The 24,715-nt window shown below is 36.2% G+C and overlaps 1 protein-coding gene across 2 annotated transcripts in view; it reads right to left on the reverse strand.

Moving 5' to 3' along the window:
* Positions 1-15,694: 15,694 nt before the first annotated feature.
* The window catches only part of CSMD1 (CUB and Sushi multiple domains 1), a 1,260,625-nt gene continuing 1,251,604 nt past the window's right edge, over positions 15,695-24,715 (reverse strand). For both annotated transcript variants that reach the window (XM_068937332.1, XM_068937331.1), the window contains 2 exons: positions 23,112-23,244; positions 15,695-19,348 (listed from right to left, as the gene is read on the reverse strand). In XM_068937332.1, coding sequence (XP_068793433.1) covers positions 19,189-19,348; positions 23,112-23,244 — 293 coding nt within the window. In that variant the 3' untranslated portion in view covers positions 15,695-19,188. The remainder of the gene's footprint in view (positions 19,349-23,111; positions 23,245-24,715) is intronic.

Here is a 24,715-nt window from a genome sequence, read left to right on the forward strand (position 1 = left end):
ATGGTGGAAGAGCACTTGAACAGATGATGAAAGGCAGCACTCAACACTAAGGGAAAAACAAAGAAATAGCTACTCCGCACATCAAAATAATGACATGGAAACATTATCATGAGATCAAACAGCAGAAAGAGAAAGACAGCTGGCAAAAATCATTAATCAGGTATTTCCTGAAAGTGAGCAAACCTCTGAAAAACTACTTAATGGGACAGGAAAGGAAATATTTGCTTATGAACAGATAAAGCATCTTGTCTTTCATTTTGAGTTCAACCACAAAGGACTATAATTTATTTCGTATTTAGAGCAGAAGAGCTTACTTTGACAACATATATAAATGATAGAGTTGCCTGCCTACTGACAATTCACAGTTTTTTTGTGAGGTTCTGGTGGATAAAATAGTAAGAAGCCAGCAGCTTAGAGGGGAAGCATCTTCCAGTATAGCTGCATCATTTCTGAAAGGCACATGCTCTTCTTCATGTTGAGCAGAAGTAACCTGAAAAGCACACAGAAAAATCTACTTTCTTTTCCCTCTAACTGTTCGTAAAATATCAATGGGAGGTAGTGGGAAGGAAGAGGAGGGACCTGGTCCAGTACTGTGGAGCTGAGGGAAAGTCTACAAGGTGAGCGCTTATGCTATTCGACACCAGAGAGTCCAACAGGCAAGAGACCTTAAAATTGTTCCCAAAGAGAAAATTAGCGCTTATACCAAACCATAAGATTCACGTGTGTAGGTGTAGGACAGTAGCCTTTTTAAGGCCCATTACATGCAAAGCTGCTTGATTTAACAATTTGCAATTTATATGGAAGACATTATTCTTGTGAAATTTAACTTACAGTTTAATGCTGATCCTATGTGAAGGAATTCATGGAGATGTGGATCTTCTCTTCACATTTCTACAAATATTTGCTAGCACACATCCAGTAGCTACTTTCAACTATTCATAACCTCATTAATGTCTAATGAAGTGTTCTTCAGACATGCAGACACTCTTCAGTGATAACTGGTTGCACGCAACACAGTTCTGAGGTCAGACACTTTGGCTTATCAACATGACAATTGTCTGGAACAGCTTTCTTTTTAGTCAGGAAAATGAACTATTTTTCTCCTGGTTGTATCCTATTTGGGTGAAGAAACTATATTTAAACTAAAAAGAAAGCAATGGAAGATGAAGAGGAGATTAAGGTTAGTATTTAGGAAAACACAAGGAATTATTGTAGACTCAGCTGTAGCATGATGCAGGTTTGGTTTTGGTCACTGATTTGGCATCTGATTCTTTTCATACGTGATTAGTGTTGTAGCAGAATGATGGGGTCCACTGAATGCAAGGCACTGAGCAGGCAGTTCTTACAGCGCTTGTGTTCATTCTTAGTGCTATGTCTGGTATGAACGTTAAAGAATCACATTTCAATTGAAAAGTTCCTTTTTCATAGCATTGCTGATATTGCATCTACTTCACTGCAGAGCCTAGCATTTCAGCTGCCCTATCCTGGTCTTTTTAAGTCACTAATCTCTGTGCTAACATACAACACTTACACATTAGCCTAGAAGGAATTGCAACGCTACATCTTCGAAGACCCTAGCTCTAAAGGTAAGTTAGGGTTACAGTAAGTCTAGATCACATATCCTTTTCTTCTGTCAAGAAACTACATCCCCATAGAAAGAAAACAACTTAATACACTTGGATTTTCAAACATTTAGAGTCCCAGAATGAGCAGCTGTTACAAGCATGTAGCTAGACGTCCAGAAGCCCCAGGTAAACTGCTTTCACACAGAGCAGCTGTGCATATCCTGCAGAGTGTTGCCAGAACGCACCAGGCTGACTGCCACATGTGCCATTATCAACCTATCAGACTTGTTGTGTATGTAGGGCAGCATCCAAAGACATTCTGTTTATAAAATCACAGAAAAAATATGAAAGACGTTTTGATATGTCAAAATATCAAATATGTTGACGTGCCAAATATCAGTGTCACTTTAAAAGAGTCAGTTTTCACTGCAGTATGAATTAATGACCATCTATTTAGACTGATATATTATGCATAGGCGTGGATTCATCTCACTTAACTTTAGCTGTATGACAACAGGTCATCTAGTCTAGGTTAGCTACTCTATATAAGGCACCTCTGGATAGGTACCTTCAGAAGGCGCTTCACCCTACTTTTCCCCGGCACATATCTTATGATGGAAAAAATGTTCTCTCTCTGGCCACTGAATTTTGGGAGGTCTGAGGATATAGGCTTAGACTAAATACCTAACTTTCCAGAGCATAAAGTTAGATTAGATGAATATGTGCTTTATGGAGTCTAATCAAGGCTGTATATTGGATAGAGTATAGACATTTGCTAGATGGTATGTGGCATGAAAAATCTATTTAATCTCATGCGTTCATTTCTTAGTCAATAAAAAAATAATCAAGAGTAGCTAATTTTTTCTGGGTATGAGGACTTAAGAGTTGCCTTTACTTGCCTAGAACATTGTTGCTAAAATTTCCTTGGCTTAAATTAGTCCACTCCCATCTGACCTTTACAAGCACTTTTGACATTCTCATACCTGCAACAGTAAATACATTTTGACTGCTGGAAAGTAAAAAACTGCCATGTAGATGTTCTATAGATATTACAGAATATCTACCTTATCAAAAATGAGTGAGCACCTTAGAGTGCTTATTGGGATAGTAATATTTAGAATCAAAAAAATTGTTACCATTTTTAGCAATTTTTCTCCAAAATATGCTTTAAATTTACTAATGTTTATTTTTTGCTCAAAGCTTGTTTGAGCTCAAAATAATAGCTCATTATACTACTGTTTGAGGAATTATTTCAGTCTTGCACCCCTGTTTTTTGTTTCCCTATTTGAACAAATTCATATGATGCTGAGAGAAAAATGGAGACAAAACTTTAGTCTTTGTATATAATGACTTCTGTGAACATATAATTTGATAACTGCCAGCTGACATCCCATCTTTCATAAGTGGCAGCAGCTTCTCACAATAAATATAGCAATTCATGATTTCTCTGCATTGAGGTATTCTGTGACAGGTCCAGGAATATCAGGAAAGAAAAGAACATTCAACATACAGAGAAGGTGTGTTCTATTCAATTTCATGTACTTCAATTATTTCCCAGGGATCATGATATCAAACATTTTCATTTTAAGCCTGTGCAACGACTGAGATGAGGCTTTTTGGGTGGTAGGAGGTGGGGGAGGAAATCATCAGTATCCACCAGATCAAATATCTAATTTTATTGCCTTATTAGTACCAATAACAGTGAAGATCAATGCATGTGAACCACTGAATCAAAAGATCAAGGACTAGCATGTGGTATGAAAGGGAGTGAAAGCACATAATAAACTGGTTTATAAAAAACCCGTACGAAATGAACTTCAAAAAAGGCAACTGTTTCATTCTCTTCATTCTCCGTAACAGGCTCATAGGTATTTATATAGCCATTCCAAATTGTTCTGACCACTGAGAGAGTTTAAAAGGCTGAGAGGCTTTTTATCTTAGATGCGAGTTAGAAGTAAATTAGAAGTAAGGAGTATATACATATGTGTGTGTGTATTCCTTCAACTATAGCAGAGAATGATTAGTATGCACCAGCATCTGGCATAACTGAACTGCTGTTCCCTAATACTGTAACAGAATTAATAAATACGTAGGGTGAACTGGTCAGGAGGAAATCCATCTTGATCAGTTTTTTTTTTTTTTTTCTTTCAAAACTATTTATACTCCCAAAATCTCTCAAACAGTTTTTTAGGTGCTGGATGTTCAGTACTCTGAATGCTCATTAACTGCAGGCACCCATCTGAGCAGCATGAATCTACAACTACTTTTAGGGGAAGATGTGGCTCTTCAGAGTGTCCCTCAGCCCTGCTCCCTGCCCAAACAGTGACATCTGAAATATAGTTTTACTCTGTCCTACTTGTGCACTGGAACATCCTCTAATGGAAACCAGGGTTTTGCAGTCAGTGTATTTTCAGATTGTGCACCTCTGGCGGTGCCTGAGTCGAAAGCGTTCCAGAGTCCCTCAGCTGAGACAGCATACAGTGTCTCATCCTCCCAAGCGTCTCACCTTTGTCTAGGTAGACAACTTCTGTCCTAAATATAGGTTTACTGAATCGCAGCTACACAATGCCTAAAGTAGGCTGTGTCAATAGTTCTGTGACGCATGTTTTGGGGAGCTCATACAAGAAATGCTAGAATTGTACATGGAATTTTGTAAGAAATTCATTTCTATTGTTAGTTATGAATAAATAACTTTAATTCTGTTTTTTTGTGATCAAACTATAGTCAGTATACTATTTTTCATGTTTTTGCACCTTTTTAGCAATACACTTTGAAGTCATTACATTACGTATGAATATTTATGATGTTATCCTATCTGAATAGTTTCAATATACATGATTTTTTTTAAAGATAAAAGCAAGAAGGAAGATGGTAGTAGAAGTATACGTGCCTTAAAGTTGGCTTAATCTGTTCCTTTATAAAGATCAGCTTGTAATTTAAGGTCAATTTAAATAAAGCACCTGCGTGATGACAGCGAATTTACTTGATATGTTTATATCACATCAAAATTAAATTATATGGATTGGGTTTAGATTTTTTTTTTTTTTGGTAGAGAAATATAAAAAACAGAAACGCCCATCCATGCTCAGAATTCTAAAGCAGAAAGAAAAACATGGTTTTGTTATCTAAACCTCACATATAAAGGTATTAGGTTACAAAGCATTTAAGTCCAATGGTTTAGACTGCTTATATTTCAAAGCTGTGAGTCTGAGGAGTATGCATGAATCAGAATGATGGGCTTTAGAGATAGCACTCACCCACCTCTAACCACAAGTGCAAATTGTACTCCTGCAGCGCAGGGCACAGGGAAAGTACGGCATCTGCTTCTAAAGCTGACATGTTGACAGATACAACAACAGAAAGTTGTATATTTCCATCGAGTTTTAAATTACACTTTCAATAATGAAAGCGACGTGTCAGCACATTTAAGTGTTCGCAAAGATATGCACTATTGCCATTTTCCCTAACACAATTGTATTAAAAAACTTTTCAAATTTTCCTCCCCACCAAGAATACAAAACTCTTTCCTTCAGAATAATTTGAGCAATGATATCTAATAATAAACCCCAAAATAAATATAAGAAGTAAGCCTTTTTTGAGAATATGACAGCGGTGTTTTGTTGTCTGTTGAGGCAGCAATAACATTTCTACATTTTTGGAGAAGGAAGTTTGTATTTGAAAAACTGTGAAATCCTACACTACAGCTAGCTCAAGTTTCTGAGATGATTACACACAAAACAATAATTGATATTTTACCAAAATTGCTGTCCTTTCACATGTCACTACTAGAATAAGTTATGCCTCCCAATATGAGAATAGAATAAGCTTGTCAGACCAACTCATTATGTTAAAACAAGGAGAAACACAAATGAGGTAATAAGGTTTACTTCTTTTATAACCATGTAGTACGCAATAGTCATGGAAATGGTTATAAGTTGTGAAAAAGGGAAAATTTTCCACTGTGTTTTAAAAATCTTCTAAACTGTATAGGAAACTAAAGATGGGAAAAAACCCGCCATACATTATGTTGGAAAACTTCATGAATCCTTAAATTTAATTTCAGTGTGAAAATAGAATAAAGCTTCATGAAAGGATTTAAGATGAAGGGCAAAAGGGAGGTTTTAGCAGAAACTTCTAGTTATAAAAGGAAGACTAGGCCTTTCCTGCTAAAGTAAGGGTCCCAATATAAGCTGGGAAAAGGGGTCAATTGAATTTACATATTCCTATTTATAAAAACAAGTCCCCTAAAAGTGAATCTAATGTAGGACTTTTCTGTAGGAGGCAAAGAGATATTATATTTGCACTAACTAATGTAAGGGATGTGCATAGGCTTGGGAACTCTCCTGCTATCATCCATGTTACTTTACTTTTAGCATGCTTTCTCTACAGTTTTGTCATCTGCCAAAGACTGTTCTTGCAGATGATACCTAAGCAAGATCAAAATGAATAATATAGCATCATTCCTAGCAGTTTATATATGGACATTCTTCTCTTGGTGAAAAGAGCGTTAAACCAGATGTAAGCCAAAACAGACCATAACCTGTTTAATTAATGAGTATAGACAAAGCCAGAATGTTATATAAGCACTCTCAGAAGCTCAGACCTTTAAAATCATCTTTGCTGGTGAATATAAAAACAGTATTTGCTAGTGATCTGTAAGAAAAGAAGCAGTGGATTCAACAGACTATCATTTAATGCAGTTGAATAAAAATGACTCTAAATAAAGACTTGAAATGTTTTTGAACAATAACAAGTCTTTTAAAGTCTTTTTACTCCTAAATAATCCTTAGTTCACAGGTAGGTTAGTGCTAGCACTAATTTAACTTAATATTTCCCAAAGTAATTCTTAAAACTCTGCCTATGTCTGTGTCTTTTCCTCTTTTTGGCTCAGATTCGAATTTTCTTATTCACTTCCAGCCATATGGGTACAATCCCTGTTATACCAGCTTGCCCTCAGGACCAGGGGATGCTCTTTGGCCCTGTTTTGTTTATGAGTATAGGTGAAGCCTTTTGGGTTTACTTTCAGAAACTGGTGCACGCTGCATATGAGGAAATGCTGAGAGAATTAGGCGGCTCAGCCTTAAGAAGAGAAGGCCAAAGGAGATCTCACTGCTGTTTAAAAATAGCTAATGGGAGGAGGCAGATAAGACAGAGTCAGACCCTCCCAGAGGTGCACAGGAAGGAGGAGAGGTAGCAGGCACAAGCTGGAACACAGAAAATTCTGACTCAATATACAGAAAGCATTTTTGCCATGAGCGTGGTCAAACACTGCAACCAGTTTCCCAGAAAGGCTGTGAAATCTCCATCCTTAATGATTGCACCAAAACTGAACACAGCCTGGAGCAATCTGCTCCAGCTGGCCCAGTTTTGAGCCAAAGTTTGGACTAGGTAGTCTCTGAGGTCCCTTCTAACCTGCATGAGCTGGTAATTTTGTGGATAAAACATATGTGCATCACTGCGGCTGGAAATATTATCCTCTACATAAGGTCATATTTTCACTAACTTCACATGGAAGTAGAACTGAATTAATACAAAACATACGATATCCTGCTGAGGAAAGGCTTGAATCTGTATTGAATTATATTCTTTTTGTAAGCCTTTCACAAAACTTTTGCCATGTGTGTGAGCAACCATAGTATCACAGAAATTTCCTGAAAAGAAATGATCCATTGAAGAAAATCATAACCTGAAGAAAAGTATATGGAAGTAGATTTTCTTTGCATAAAATTTCTCATCCCATTCCTGACATTAGGAATAAACTTTAACAAAATAGTTATATTTAAGACATTTAGAAAAGGGGTTACAGAAAGAGTAAATGGGATAATAAGTTATTTAGTATGGAATATTTGATAGACCTACTCCAAGGTCAGTTTAAGATTAATAAGCCTTTAGGATAAAATGAAGAAATGATGATTTAACGCCATTTATTAAAAAACAAAAACTGTGGAGAGTAGCAAAACTTTATTTGCTTTGTAACGAATGGCTTTTAGAGCTGTATTTTTTTTTCTTACTTTTTCACTGCCTTCAAGGAAATGTCCCAGCTGCTAAATGAGTGTGACTGTTTATGAGAAGAAGGAACACTGCTTGGAATTCCTCTCTAAAGAAAAGGTAAGTGTGTGTGTGTGTGTGTGTGTGTGTGTGTGTGTGTGTGTTCATGTTGGATGGCGGGAAGAGAGTTCAGCAGTGCACACACAAGACAAAGCACTCACAGATACTTTACTTAACTGCCAGGGAATAGGTAAATGTCACTTGGGCAGGTCATTGATGTGAAAATAATAAAGCAGAGAGGGTAAACCTTAATAAAATCTGGCTGAGAAGATACAGTACTGAGTTACTTAGGAAATGAAGGGCTGTCATTTTCCTATCACCTCTTAGACTTCAAAGCCATGAAAGCAAAAATAAGAAAGACATTATCGTAAATCCTTTAGAGGCCAAAGGAAAGGTTCCTAGTACAGACTTTTCTAAGACAGCACTAAAAGCTGTTGGCAAAATTTCAATGTATTGTGTTCCATTGTGAGGTGAGAGTGGTAGATGTGCCTGAAACAATCCTGAAGCCAATAAAATCGTACCTTATTTCCCCCAGTTTCAATGTGCGGACTCCAGCACACCTGTGTCTACTCACAGAAAGTGCATATGGTTGTAGACTAACGCTATTGCTACAGCTGGCTATTAGAATTCTTTCAGTCCTAGTACATGGCGTCAGCAGGAAAGTTTCAGCTATCCAGTTGAAAATAAGGCTGGCTATTAGGGAAGACAGGCTTCTCAGAATTAACAAAAGTATTGATTTAGAAATCATTGAGGCTAATGAAATCACAATACCTATTGACCGTGTGCAATGCCATTCCAGAGAGAATGAGTTACACCTCTTTTACATATGAGAATGGAGTTACAACTGTTTTTAAAATTGGGAACATTTAAACATAAGTAGTTAAGCAACTTAGCCAAAGTCAATATCAATAGATGGAAAACTGTCACGATATTAATACTTAGGAAGGGCTCATCCAATCCGATGTAGGTATTTACACTGTAGGCATGACTACGTCTATGCTTATCAGGGGGAACAATTAATCACCTCCTAAAATTGATGACTAAAATCAATAGAAGAACAAATCACATGCTAAAAGTTCCTCTTTTCTCTCTATTTAATAAAGAGGTGCAAATGATGACTAGCTCGTAGGTAGTTATCTACATTTGGGATGAATATCAAGTCCAGTAAATCCCACCCCCTCAAGTTCCATGCTTCAAAAGCATTCTGAAACTTGTAAGATCAGGGTTCTCTAAATCTCTAGTCAGTGATCATGTAATTTAGCTGTTAAAATATAGTCATTGGAATAACTTAAATTTTGTTAAACAAAATATATTTATTTTAAATCTAAAAATAGAAAGATTAGGCAAGCTGTTGGAATATAATAACTTAATGAGGTGAGAGAGTCAAGCAGGGACTGAGAAGTGCAGTTAATCAGACTCTTATAGTCCCAAGTTCCTACGGCTGCACAAGAAGTGCTCATCGAATAGTCATACGAGAAAAGCAAATACAAAAACAGTTGATCGATTCCTGCTATTCTGACATGCAGCATAACCAGAACCTTCCAACGATCACCTTTAAAACCTCTTATTATCGTGAGATGTGGAAGGATGTACTAGAGTCTAAGTTGCATGAATGTGTGCTGTTCTCTATGAACTAACTGCATGCTATTTTTAAAATAACATTTTCTCATTGAATGTATTACACCTGCAAGTGATAAACAAAGAAATAGCATGGAATGACAGCTTGACTATCATCTGATATTTCTCATATTTGGGGAGGCAATGAGAATCATCTCTAAAACAGGTCCTTGAGTAACAGAATCTGTGCCCTAGTTGAAAGTGACTGAGTATATATTTGTAGAGGGTAGAGAGAAATGGACATATAACTAAAGTATTTGCATTATTTCTGCATATTATCACACATAAAGTTCACCAACCTCAACAGTTGCAGTTGTTTATATTGTTTGGATCTGATAAGCATCAGGCGTTATGATTATGTCTAGTAAATTAAACTTCCAGGACCATTCTTCAGTATCGAAGCCAACTGGCACAGAATGACCCATGTGTATGCTGATAAATTCACTGTCTTGCCACCCCTTCCAAAAATGTGGCCGCTTTCCAACTGCAAAATAACTGGAACAAGCACGGAATTTATCCCATTGAGCTCACTAAATCCACATACTCTTCTAGCATGCTACATATGCCATTCACTCGTCTTTTCTATGCAGTGCACAACATGGCATCCTGATATAAAATATGTCTTGTGCTCCATATTCTCCAAATAGCAGTATCTACTGTAGTCTTACGCTATCTGTTGTACGCCCTGGGCACATGAAGCTCCTGTTTTTCGCCATTTGCAGATATGCCAGAGAGCCTTTGATACCTTCTCTTTGATACCTTCTTACGGCTATTAAGAATTGTTCCCTTCTTCCCAACTGGATGGATTGACAGAGAGAGAACTGACAATTGACCCCTTGCCACTGCATTTGAGCACAGCTCCAGTCCCAGAGGGCACTGAAAAGAGCCTAGCGCTTGTCACCCTCCTTGAGCTATTTCAGTTAGCTGACTGGTGGCTGACAACCCATCCTGTCTTTGCTTACCTCTCCAGGTTAGCCCCTTGTTGTGCCCAAGACCTTCTCTTCAGATGCCTCTGTGAAAGAACCATATCAGACAAAACACGTCAATCCTTGTTAGTGCACAGAGCCGTTTAACACAGTGTACAGGGACCATTTCCAACAGGTTATTGGATATGGCTAGCTTTTTGAGGAGGGTGTGAAATTTAACCATATGGATGCAAGATACATCGTGCCTCTTCAGTCTTCAGGCTAGATTCCTGAAAATTCAGTTTAGATGTATAAACATTATAGATGTAGTCAAGCTGTATAGAAGGAAAGTGCTACTAAAGGACTTCAGCAGAAATGTGTTAAATCCAAGATTATCCTCCCACAGCAGCCTCTGCTCACGCATAGAGACACAACACAACACTCCATCTCTCTTCACCTGCTTCCTTAGCAGGTGAAGGTACTTTAGCAGGTACTTTAAAGTGTCTCAACTGGCCACGTTTGTTTTTGTACTTACCTGGATCCATACTAGAACGACCAGCTTCTCACTTAGGTTATGACTAAACTTGATTAGCTTTCTAATATGAGAATGTGTTCCTTTGCTAAATGTTTGAAAAACTCCAGGCTGCTGGACACATTCTTCACATGCTTATTACATACTGACAGGAAAGAGTTCCTCATCAAATGTGTAGCATCTGTTCGCTTTTAACCACAGTTGCCAGATGAGATGGTTATCAGCCTTTATAACAGGAAATTACTAGAGCTATTTTTGAGGAGCATTTTGGACAAGCAATTCAGCATTTAGGGCCTTTCAAGTATCTCAGGACATAGTTATACTAGAAAATCTGACACTAACAGGGAATGTTCCCTAGCACTGCAGTTTGTTTATGCAATTAAATAATAAGGATGGTCTCCAGTACAGTTTGGCCTGGGTCGAGTAGTACTCTCCCAAATATTTCTCAGGCATGCATCAGTAATCCTTCCCAAACTTTAGTGTTAATGTGATCATGCTGTTTTGGAGTCCAAAAGCCCTTAATGCTGGAGATGTGGCCTGGTCTGTGATAATGCTGGCAGATGTGGTCTGCCCTCACGGCCAGGCTGCTTAATTTGCTAGTATTGTCATAGCTCAAGGGAGCTAAGTGGCAGACCAGGTGGTTTAAATTCTTGGAATATTACTCTATTCACAGAGTAAGAGTCTATGTTTTATAGATCTCAGGCTAAGGATCTTATTCTTTCTTTTTTTTTTTCTTTTCCTTTTTTTCTCTTCCTTTTCCTTTTTCACTTTCTTTTTCTTGCCTTTTTTCTTTTCTTCATTTTTCCCTTTTTCTTTTTTTTTCTGACAAATGTGTGTGCTTCATTTTCCCTTTTAATTTGTCTGGCTACAATTTCAAGCCTATAGTTTCTGTCATGCCTTTTGCCTCTAGATGAAATGGCATTTTAGTATTGCCATGGCTATACTGCAGTATACTGTAATCAGGTTCCACTATCTATCTTCTTTTTGATCATGCAGATTTAAAACTCTTGTTGGAAGGTGTATCTTCTATCCCTTAAATCATTTTCATATACTCTTGTACACCTAATCACATTTTTCTGACTTCTTATTTCAGAAGTGAACTACAGAAATATATGCAGAATTCAATATAGTTTCATATACAGTGACGCTAAAATTATTTCTCAATTCCTGCTTTGTACTAACATTTTATATCCAGTGATTCAATACCTCGTATTTTGCCCCAGCATCACAAGTAACATGCCTTTAAAGCCTTTACAAAGATGGTATTTTTTAGGATCTGATATCCCATTTTATAAGGATGGCCTGAATGTACTCAACTATTCTTGAGGTTATATTAGAATAGGCTCAATTTATCAAGCAAATTAAATTGCTCCATGTGACTATTCTCTCTTAACCACTCTTTGCCATCCTGCAATAATTTATAACATCTATATATTTTTTTCAGCAAGAGCGTTATCTCTATTTTCACATCATTGTTGAGCAGCATTAGGCCTTGCAGCAGCCCCCATGGACATCTTCCAGCACCACCCTTTTCAATCATAATTCCCCAATGTCTTTTTGAGACCAATCTCTTAACCACCTTCTTGTGTAATTACTGACAGTCTCTATTTGTATTTATGAATTATAGTGTGCTACTAAATCAGTTTAAAAAAAATTGACACATAAGTAACCTTTATCAACTAGGCTTTCAAGAATTAAATCAGATTTGAATGACAAGAACTGTTCTCTCTAAAATCTGTTGACAAGATTTCAACTCTATCCTGTAAATTTATTCTCTATCAAAAGGATCTTGTATCGGTTTTCCTATTTTTTTTTTCAAAATGTAGTATTAGGATAAATGGTCTTTTGCTTGATCTTTTTCATTTTTACCACAATTACAGCACTTCTCCAGGCTTCTCGCATTTCCAACATATTCCAAGATAGAGTCAAAATTCTTTCACGGGTGAGAGGGCTACTAAGATAATTTCTTCAGAACAACTAGGCACATGTATTGTTTCTGATTTTTTGAATGTTTATTTCCAATATATGTCACTCAAATACTTCCTACTTACCAATGGTCTGGGTAGTACTATGCAATCTGCATGTGAACTAAGTACCCAATATTCCCTCTTTCCAACCACAAAATCAAAGAAAAATAAATTCTAATAACAAACACTTATGCTATTCTCATTTGCTAACTCTATCTCCATTCACTGTGTTTAATATTTCCTTGCTCAAATTTTCTTCCGTTCCTCATCTTTTTAAAAATGTCCTTATCATCCCAAGAACAGGCAGTTATGAGTTTTTTCTGGTATCTTTCATTTTCTTTACCAAATTTTGTTCATTTTCTGAGTATCTATGTCTACCTCTCCAGCTGATACATGTATTTTTCCAGTCTTGAATTACTTTGATTATATTTCTAATATGATTTATAATCTCATGAATCTCTCTGAACAAATTATCATTATGATTTTCCATGGCTTGGGTAAACTCAAATTTTAGTACACCAAGGGCAAGATGTAAAGAGGACTTTATTTTCCCACTGACATTAGTTTCTTGAGTTCAAAATTTTTATCCTTAAAATCCTCCTACAACTGCTGCTTGGCATTCAAGCCAATTAAAGGACCAGTGTTTCTTCCAGTCAAATCCACCAGGCATGTAAGTTTCTTCTGCGTGGCAAGTTTCCTCCTTCATCATGGTTAAAGGATTCACAAACTAGGAATGGCTCCTGTTTATTTTGTCTGCAAGGCTTGATCCAGAAGGCATTCTGCAAAATTTTTACAAGGTCAGAAACGCTATTGCAAGGAGAAAGAAGTAATGCAAATTTCCCAGGGTCTTCTTTCAACAGCTGAGTGCTCTTAGCAATCTTGCTGATAAATATCCTGGTGCTTCTCTTTCATTTAAAGAAGCTGTCCTAAATCCCAGTCTTCTATCTCTGATTTGAGTTCTTTAACCACTACGCTATTGCGCTGAAGAGGGAAAAGCAGTAGTAACCATCTATTGTGTTCTGGAGGCTTTCTTGCCAAAGAGCTGATTTGACTATCTGTCCAACTACAAAATGATTTTGCTCTAAGTCCTAGTGGAATTTATGTTCTTCAGAACAAAAGTGAGAGCTGCCTTCTCACCATAGTGTTTCTAACTGACTAGCATAGCTGGCTCCCCAATCAGCTTGCTGGCCTCTGTGAATCTTATACGCAAATAATTCTCTTTCCTACCTTTTCTTTATGGACTGTGGGCACACAACTTGACACTGAGGCTTCTACCACGCAGCAGGATGCACCTAAGAGGTAAGCACTGCAAAACTGAGCTGAGCCTATGGATTAGGCCCCAAGTATATTCATATATTATTATATATTTATGCATTTTAAGATATTTATATACTTAGATATACAAATCTGTGTATAATTGTTTAGGAGTATCCTCAACTTGCTTGGATCATGTATAGTCAATTCCTGATAAATAGTCACTAAGCATAGGTCAGCCATTGTGTAATTTTCTTTATCCATCATAGTGAGGTCCAGATTACAGTCCTGTGCATTTTGGTGGAATAGCTTGCAGTAGAAAACTGTCATTGCCATGGTTTTGAACCTCTAATACTGCTTTACTATTGACTCCACAAAAAGTTAAGCCTTCCAAAATGGATCCTAACACAATGCATTTTTTTACTTTTTGTGCATTAGAGATACATATTTAAAAGTAATTTACTTTCTTTGTTTTAAGGCAGTGTTCTGCAGAAGATCTTTTTCTTTTCCTTCCTGCACCTGTTCTCTCAAGCACTGAGTCGTATGCATTCAAGCTCCCGTGGCTTTGAATCAGTAATCACACTAAAGGTGGTAGCAGCGTATTCAAGGTAGTTTGCTGAAATTTGAAATTAAAATCAGCTTTAAAAAGTGCATTTTCCATTTTGAGCAAACCATCCTGATAGTAGACCAAGCCTTGTGATAGTCTATGACCTTACTACTGCTACAGAGGTAGCAGATACCAGCTGAAAAGTAAATATTTTTGTTGTTTGCAGATCCTAAGAACCACCTCCTACGTAACTTCATGTTCTCAAGAAAAGGTATTTTCTACAAATGGTTTGTCTAGAATTCAAAATTAAATATGCCATGTTACATTTTTTTTCAACAGATCATAAGGGAAAACAATTTTCAAAAGCTGACACTGCAGCTTAGCGATACTGAAAAGGAATATAGTTCACTTGTTTAGCACATATTCGACTATGGTTTGAGATAAGAGGTAGAAATCATGACTCCCTGTCATAATGCCTCAACATCTCCATCAACAGTTCTAGTTATAGCTTATTTTAGTGTCAGAAGGAAAGTCATTCTGACTCATTCTGAGCAATGAGAACTTTAACAACTAGCTGCAAGATGATATATTTTTGGAAGGACAGACTGTGAAGATGAAGGACATGCATATACTCTGAGTTTTTCTAAAACTGAACCGCAGTCATATACTACCACTGATTCCCAAACTGAACAATGGGTAGAATATCCTTGAAGCGCGACTCATATTTCTTAAACTGTCAACAAGTAAACCAAATACATAAATCCTTTACATTGATATCGAGTAAAATGAATAAAATAATTATTATTTTGTTTAGATTTTAGGTCTTGATCACTAATATACACTAATATATCTGGATATCTTTATGTATATCAGCATTTCCATTTCAGTCTAAGTATACATATTTAAGTGATTGCAGACGAGCTCTCAGATTTTAGAAATGGAAATACTTCCAGCTCCATGTGATCCATCACTTTCACAGGTAGGATACAGGCTTGTGGTAAAATAAGCAGATTAGTTTTTTTATAAAAGAAAATTTTAAAATCTGAACGCAAAATGCAAGATAATAGGAGGTACACCCCATGCCAGCAGACCGCATCTGAATATTTTTGTCAGGTAACAGACAATCCTTGGGAACTTACTCAAAATGATGAGATTATGATTCTACTGGACACTCTACGTAATGAAAAATGAATACTTCAGATTTAAAAGTATAAAAGTAAATAGAAGAAAACAGTTGTAAAAACAGGTCACACAAAAGCTGGAAATCTAAAATTAAATATTTAATTAGAACTCTGAATTTGCTTTCAAGGTAGGTGGCATTGCACAGGCTATATTACAATCTTTTATAATATTTATTTTTTTGCCAAAGAGAATACTGTTTATTTTTAACAGGCCACTTTAATATTAATACATGTGTAATAGGATCAGAACTGAAAATCAGCTAAAGATGGTAAATTTTACATTATTGGGAAAATTACAATTTTTTATTGTAAAAACATTTATTTTTAACAATTTACCTACATTAATCAAAAAAGTACAGCATATTTAATAATTTTACAAATTCTTCATAAAAAATATATCTCTGTACAAAAAGTTCTTTTGCACCTACTTCATGTCACAGCAGCATGTGGTGAAATGGCAGAATGAAATACTGGGAATGAAAATTAGACTGACTTGATCATAATACCGGTGTTCTTCCCCAACCACCCCCACCCTTGCCCTCCCACCTTTTTTTTTTTAACAGCTTTTCTTTGTTTACAAAATATTTTACACAAGAAAAAAAATTATTGCAGCTAGCCTGGAGAAAGGCAAGATGTGTGATACAAGCAGCAGTTTTTAACAGCTTTGAAGCACATAACCTGTTTTTAAAAAAAATCTATAGCATGTATTCTTAGCCCATCATAATGATCTGGTCAACACTGGGGGAAAAGTCTTCTGCATATACCTCAGAAAGCAGATTTCCTGGCTGCCATTACTTGGCCACTGTACAACGTTTTAAGAGTCTTATTCTGATGAAGCACCATATATGAGTGCATGCATACACAGCCCTCTGTAAAATAACTTCAAGAAAAAGAGATCCAATCTCAACAAAAGAAGCAAACATAACAGAGGAGAGGCATTTGAGGGATATGGATAGAACTGATAAAACTTTGTGAACTTTCCTTTACTTGGGCTCAGGTTTGAAGCTGCTGTTTAAGCAGTACTCCAAACAAATGTCGTAGGATAATTTGTCAGCATACTCCATTTTGAACGTCTCTGACTCGAAGGACGCTCACTTGGAACAAACAATCCCTAGGTAAACCTCCCTGAAAGGCACCACCTGAGAAAGGGTTCGCAGGATCTGGACTTCATAACACAGAAGATCTAATAATTCGATGTTTCTATTTTATGGTTACCTTTCCTCCACTGCATTCCTCAGTAATGACAGTAAGACAGGTGAGAAGAATATATTACAAGGATAGGATCGGAAAACATCAATAATACTATTCAGCTAGCATTTTGCACTTGCTTTCAATATGCCAATTTTTTCCTGTCATTGCTGCTACAGAAAGGTTTCCAAAGCAGTAATGAGAATTTTGAACACCTGTCAAAAACTTTAATCACACAGTAACTTCCCTCCGCGGCCCACTGTTTCTACGGAAGCTCTTCACTCACAGGGCAGCTTCCTGGACGTTGGGGAGGATCAGGACAATGACTTTGATCTGATGACTTTGTTCTTCTTCAGCAAATGTGAAGATCACTGAGATGCGACAGATAAATGAAGCTTACAAACACAAAAACTTCAAAAACCAACAAAAAAGAAAGCCAAAAACTACCAACAAAGTGAACAAGCAACTGACTGGAAATAATTATTTTTTTAAATTTTCCTGCTTGTATGAAGAACATAACAGCTGGAGGCCCTACATTACTGTATTATATTGCTGGTATTTTTCATATAACTGGTATAGACGTAGAGTTGCTAAACAGACTGAGGTTTATCTTTGAAATTTTCTTTCTGCTTTACAATATTACTGAAAAATCTGTTATTGGGCTTGCACTTCCTTTTTGGTTGGACTTATATTCCCGCCCTCCCCCCCCCCCTTTTTTTTTGTATATAACAACCAGACAAACAAACATAACGAGTTCAGAAACATTTTTCTTCAGTTTTTCATAGTAACTGGACATTAAGATTGTTTGAAATTCAGAAAACTTAAAAAAAAAAAAAAAAAAAAGACCTTTGCATTTTTAGAACAAAAGTAAAGCAATGTCCTTAGTTTCTGAACTCAATGTGTATGATTAAGATCAAATTCTGCTTCGTTATTTTTTGTAATTTCCTAATCTTGAAAGGCAATTTAATTAACCTGCCCAATGACATCTTTGCTTTTTGTTTTCATTCAGTAAAACCTCTCTAATTCTAAACAAATGTTAATGTTTTACTCAAGCAGTCATATTTACAAGTGTCAGACTTTCTGTCAAATTGTGTAAGTACAAAAGCAGTAAGTGCTGTGTTTAAAAAAAAAAAAAACTGAAAAGAAACGGAAGGAGAAGATAGTTGACTATTTCTCTTTGTTTAAAGTAGAAACTTAATGACAGCTTGTTATAGACAATTTGCACTGGGTTTACATATGCTACTGTAATGTCTTTTAGTTCCATGTAACATCAGAAAATGATGTCATATTATAGGAAAAATGGAAAAAAATGCAAAAGGGAAGACTGTATTATGAGCACAGGCTCACAGGCTTTATGAGCTATCTAAAATAAATTACTATTCACATCTGTACATGGCAAGCAGCAATAGCTGCTAACCCCCCTGCTGTTAAATAGTATGATGCTGACAATGGTGAATGATGACCGATTTCAGAAGAAAACAATATTGGCAATGAAAACTTCCTAGAAATGGGCTCTTGTTCTAGCTGAAAATCTCCAGTGACTTGTAATGATGTTTACAGAGAAATTTAGTCAAAAATTGACAGAAGATATATTGTCCTCTATTGCACAAGATTTTCACTTGTGCTAAGCATGGGGCTCATAATTTAATATTCCAAGTAAATTTACTGTGGAATGTTTTGCTTGGCAAAGAGTGAGTGAATGTCTATATACAATGGACAGTGTGTATAAACCCTGTATATTTTTACCAGAATCTTACTCAGTCATCCATAACACTCTAGTGCAAAAAATTGTGCATTAATATTTTGTAATATAACGGCTGATTGGGAAATTGGCAAACCACCCTATGTTTGAGATACACTGTACGTTTAATTTTAACAAGATTTCAATGGTAAAGCATTTGCGGGCGTATGCAACCTCGAGGAAGGTTGTTGTCTTCTTCAAGAGAGCTTTATTTCTTCAGAATATTCCTATTCTTGGGGATAATCTGTGGTGTTGTCATTTGTCACAGTACTCAAAGGATTTATCCAAGTGCCCAGAAGAATGCATTGAAAGGCATCCAGCCACATACAAATATGAAGTCTGAGGCATTAAATATGACAAATTGGTATGACTCGGCAGTCTTCCTTAAAGTGTGCCTTGCTTTGAAGCAGATGCAGCCAGGCATTTTAATCCAACTTTAAGATGAAAAAATATTCTTTGTCTGATCCCCAGAAGACTGACACATTTTTACCAGAAAATTTAGCTGCATGTAGGCTGACAGAAGATGTTAAAGATTACAGCAGCAAAGCCAAGAGAAGAAGGGAAACTGGTATATGGCACCAAAGGAATTACTGCTTGTCCATCAGAGGTATGGCTATGAATCAGTCATATTGGGCACTGAAGGCTATACCACTGTACAAACTGTGTTCAGAGTCGTATCAAACCTCACAGCCTTTGCCTCTGTGGGTTTTAAGTTTGTGTCATACATGGGGTTTTCAAATGAAGCCTGTCCATTACTGTTTTCATGTCCAGCATACCCATTGTACTGTACTTTTGGTCTTGTTCTGAAAAAAAGGACAGAAAAATATCATTAATAACTATTAAAAATAAAAATTCTACAATTATTGCAAGTTTTTATGTTTCTGTCCTACCTATACAAGTTGTATGACTAAGTCCAACAACAGTGATACAGGGGAGACCCATAAAGGATGTCACAGAGACTTAACAACTGTGAGAAATCTGTTATAGAAACTATTTTTCAGAGTAGAAAAAGAAGAAAATAAATTCTATTGGGCAAACGGATACTACAAAGTACAGAGACAATGTTGGCAAAGTAGGGGTATGTATTTCTCTGATAAAATTTGTCATAAATGTGACAACTTTATAGCCTGTTGATACCGAAAATGGTAGCCAAAAGTAAAACAACGTACAACAAAAGTACAAACAATAGTAAAGTTGGGAACTGATAATATTTTTCTGTCAATAGCAACAGTTTATCACATTTTCTGGTGACGCTTTCATTTTCAGGTTGCTATAGTCTGCCCATAGAAGAATCCTTACATAAAATAGAAGCACTTAGTCCAGTTTTACTCAATTAACTTCTTAAAAATTTTCAAATATATATTGCAGTCTTTCTGAAGAGTTGATTTTAATGTCGAAAGCATGATAGAATTTTTATTGAATTTAATTTGAGCGCCATCAAGCCCATTCTAATTTACTTTCCTGGAGATTTCTAGTGATTTTTGATTTTACCCACACCATTTTTTACAGTATACCTAGGAAGGCAACTAGACCATCTGTACAAATGTTCTGACATAAGTCAATATAAATTGTCAATATAAAAGACATGAACGGAGTGGGTTACTGGAAGTACATAGCAAGGTGACAGTGAGCAGCTCCTGCTTTCTCCTTTAGAGTAGCTTGGGTTTAGATGAGATAAACACTCACAGCATTTATAGACTTAGATGTTTTCTAGAAGAGTTAGCAGGGATGGTTTAGTAATTTGCTGTTATCAGCTGCTTATCACCGTTCCTTAGCTGAAAGTTAATGTTGCACCATTGAGGTGCTGTAACACCTCTTTTGAGTTCTACTAAATCCAGTCAGTGCACAGTTATCCAGTGTAGCTTAAATAGGTAATTCTGGACTGACACAGCCACTGGACGTTCAGAAAAATGTTATATTGCTAGAGATGATAACCTTCAGTGACAGTAACTTTTTCAGTGTTCCCTCACAGATTTGCCATAGCGTGCCGGTCTACTTCCATAAATATTTACAGCAGTCCTAAATACATTAACATATGTTTTATAGGCCCAAACGTGTAATCAAACTGATAACTTCTGGCTAATGTTTACAGAAATTATGACATTGGAAGATCAAAGAATGCAAAGAATCATCTTTCATGCACCACTACTCTATTTCGGTTATTATTTCACCATCATGTAAAACATCAAAACTTCAAGGATGTTCACATTCTTATACACAGCTCTGTTAGGATGTACTAAGCCATCAATTAAATAAAAGCAAAAATACAATTGTGCAATCTTCCTGATATATCCAGTAAAAAAAATTATACTATTACACTATATTATATTAATTTAACCTTAAATCTCTTAGCATTTGCAACATAGCTATAGAAATATACAAAGAAGGCTCAGTATATAATTTTATATGTTTTCCCAGTAGTTGAAATAGGGCAAGAAAATCAATGAGGAGTGCAAAATGTAGATACTTGGTTCCTAATAACTGAAAAGCAATTTAGCAAAGAACCTCATGATATAACTTCAGGATAGGGTTGTTGAAATCATATTTATTCCAAAATTATTCTGCTTTGGATAGCTAATAAGGATAAACTGTCACTGAAAAGAAGTCACTAATGGAAACTGACAACCTACAAACAATTCTGATACTTGTAAATGTGCCTTTTTCTGCATATTTTCTTTTTAAAAGTAACAAAGCATGTTTAGAAATCTTAACATAAAGCTTTCCTAAGCTTAAGGAATTAAATGTATTTTAATTTTGTTCATAAAGGCTGAGATGCTGTCTTCATTCCTGCTGCAGTCTCTGCCTGCCAGATAGAAGGGACTGAAGCTGTGTAAAAGAGCTCTAACATCCCTGGCTTCTAATTATATTATATTAATCTGACAAAGGTGCAGCAGAAGCATCCATAAAATTGTCCTCTGAGAAAAACCTTCAAATTCTCTGATATAAAGGGCCTCTAGGGGCATAACTACTATGACATCCTTGTGAAAATTTCATGTTGTTATTCTGACCCTTAAAATACCTCCAAGAAACTGCCTTCAAAGGCCACGGATTCTCTTTTTCTTTGGAGAACAAAGTTAACATAGAGTTAGTTTAATTGTTGACTAACCTCACCCTTTTAGGGCTTTCAGTTCTCTGCTTTGAGAATATTGAATATTGCTTAGTTTCACTGTAGGCAGTTAATATTTCATTTTCAAATGGTCCCCTACATCAGTAATCAATTTGTTAATTTCTTGATGATATCTTAAATATGACACTGATAATCTCTCTAAAAAATGTGGTTTATCGGAAGAACTTAGTTAGAAAATACAGAAGAGGAAAAATAATCATTGAAAATTCAAGTTAATGAGTAATATCTCCTTATTCAAGTATCTAATGCATTTAAATTAGATGAAGGCAGGCAGAACTGCAGTGCTGTACCGACAGTACCGTAAACAGTATAATTAGAGCTGCTTTTTTGAAGACTAAATTCTTGTACCAAATGGAAAAATAAATCTTCACCACTTGTACAGCACACAACTCCATAGATCAAACTGCAAGAAGTACCCCTTAGGTCACAGTATATTTCTGTTGAATTCAGCTTAGAGTTTGGCTTGCCTTTCTACGAGCACACTGACAGTGATGTTCCCTTTACATTCCATCTCTGCTGTTATTCTGAATGCCTGTGGTTCCACGCTGCTGCATAAGTCTGCCCCATTGCAGAACAGGAGCTATCTGAGAATGAAGATCTGTAGGCATCAGAAGGTCTTCCAATAACATGTTCTTGGGCAGAGTTCACAGCTCTTCCTGAACAGTCTTTTCAACCAAAGGGTTATATATTATATATATAATTATATATATAAGGACCCCCCCAAAGGGTCCTTATATTTCAGGACATGTATCTTTTTAACTTGAGTTCACAAATTCAAGCCCAACTGCAATTTCTTGTTCCCAAACCATTTAATGCTGAGGTAGGTGGACAGCCAAGTTAAGAAACTACATCATAGGCTAATGGTGGACTTCAGAAGGAACAAACTTTCAAAACATACACAGATGTCAGCTTTTAAATCAAATTTTAGACAATGGTTCATGGTTGGATTTATTCTGACATTATCTACCAACATACGTAAGTTTGATATGAGCTGAAGTGACGCCAATCCTAGACACCAATCCAAGTACTAGCTTACTCAGCGTGCACTTTAAGAAGCATCATTATGGGCTGTCCCCTCACGGGACTTATGGATTTTTCAGCTTGTATAATTAATACTCATAAGCACGTTGAAAGAAGCAGCATATATTCAATTTAATAAAGCACTAGAACGAAAGAATAAAATGTGACCCGAGATTTCAATATGATTCAGCCTAATGAACCAAAAAAGTTTATAGGCCTTTGCTCCTTAACACAGTGACTCATTTTTAAGAACCACTCTATACCAAATCCCTTTGTGGGAGTACTTAGAAATATTTGTCTTTTTAAAGTAAAGATATTCTTGAAAGCTTCAGCATTTGTGTTCCCTAGTTACTTCCACCTATCAAAAAGCTTAGAACAAAAAGCTTATTAAGTTACTGAACAAATAACATTCACAATACCTGTGTTTGTAGAGGTAAAATGCAAACCCTGATAATATTAGAGCAAAGAATGGTACCAGGATGGCAGCTGCAACAGAACTGCTATTTGTGCCATAATAGTGATTTGAAAGGTCTGTATCTGCACTTAATGGACCTGAAATGGAAAGAAAAGGATAGAAGTAAAATTTCCAGATTTTCTACCTTACAATTCTCTTTCGGTTCAAGAAATAAATAAATAAATGCCGTCTTGATAAAATCATTCTATTTAAAAACATGAAATGTATAACATGTAGTATGACAGTATAAATTTTGTTAATACCACTTAATTGTGTATCATTAATAACTATCAAAACAATTTGAAAACAGTGTTCAGAAAATCAAATAATCCTTGTGTTACCTAATTATGAACTATACCTCTCAGGAAACACTAATTTAAGAAAAGCAAGCAATATGACTTATACAAAAGATGAGTATTACTGCAAAAAATGTTCTACAGCTGCAGCCTAAATATTCAACTTAGAAACAATAAGCAATGCCTGAATAATCAAACATGAAAAAGGAAGGGATAACTGAGGCAACAGTAATAATACACAACGGTTCTGCCAGGCTCAATAGCACTCCCAAGCCTGCGCATCTATGTGCTTGTTCAGGTTGCTTTACAATCTCCTTTTGAGGGTGAGACATGAACATGCTTTTATAGCCTGCCTTTGGCAGCTGCACTGCATTGTTATAAAATTCAGACACAGAATGCAAAGGCTGTCGCCTGTGGCATGCTCCAGCCAGGTCTCTGCTGTGGACAAGCAGGTAACCAGGACCATAAGGCAATCTGCAGAACCCACTTTTCCATCTGTTTTAATAGAGACCAGTTAGACTGGTTAAACAGGTGCCTAACTTGACGATTCAAACTGTGAGGGAAGAAAAGTAATTTTACAACAAAAACAGAAGAGCAATCAAGTAGATTCTATTTTTGAGAGCCAACTCCATGTTGCCAGATCCAATTCACAGCTTCTCAAAAGAGTAAGCTTAAGCGCTATATATTTCCTATCCGAGAAGGAGAGAAAAGTCGAGTAAGGGTGGGGCTGGGACAAGGATCTGTGCTGGCTATTTTGGGGTATTTTTGATGATGCTAGTAGGGTAGAACAGGAGAGAGTGGCGATTCCTGCTCAGAAATGGTGTAACCCAGCAGTACACACTGTCCCAAAAGTCCTGACTCCCTAACTGATGGCAGCAGCATCAATTAGTCTTTTTAAGACTCTGGCACAGACTAATTATGTAGCAGAGATACAGTCATTGTGCTGCTTCCAGCAGTCTACTAAACTACCTAAGTAAGACACAAAACTAAGAAACAAACAAACACAATATTCCTATGATTTCTTGTAGTTCAAGGTCAGTGAGAAAGAGGTATCAGCCTTTGTTCTATTAGATATTTTAAAAACTTAATGTTTCAATTGCTAATATTCAAATATGTTTTGTGCAATTCATTTTCCAAAATATATGAAGTCAAGGGAGTAATTAACTCCCCTCTAAAATCATGACAAACCCGTTAGTATTTTCAGAATCTGCAGATTTAATCAGTAAACATGGCAAAATACTATAATTAAATTTTTTTTAATCTTTTGCCATGC

Source organism: Struthio camelus, chromosome 3 (genome assembly GCF_040807025.1).
Source record: "Struthio camelus isolate bStrCam1 chromosome 3, bStrCam1.hap1, whole genome shotgun sequence".
Lineage (NCBI taxonomy): Eukaryota > Metazoa > Chordata > Aves > Struthioniformes > Struthionidae > Struthio > Struthio camelus.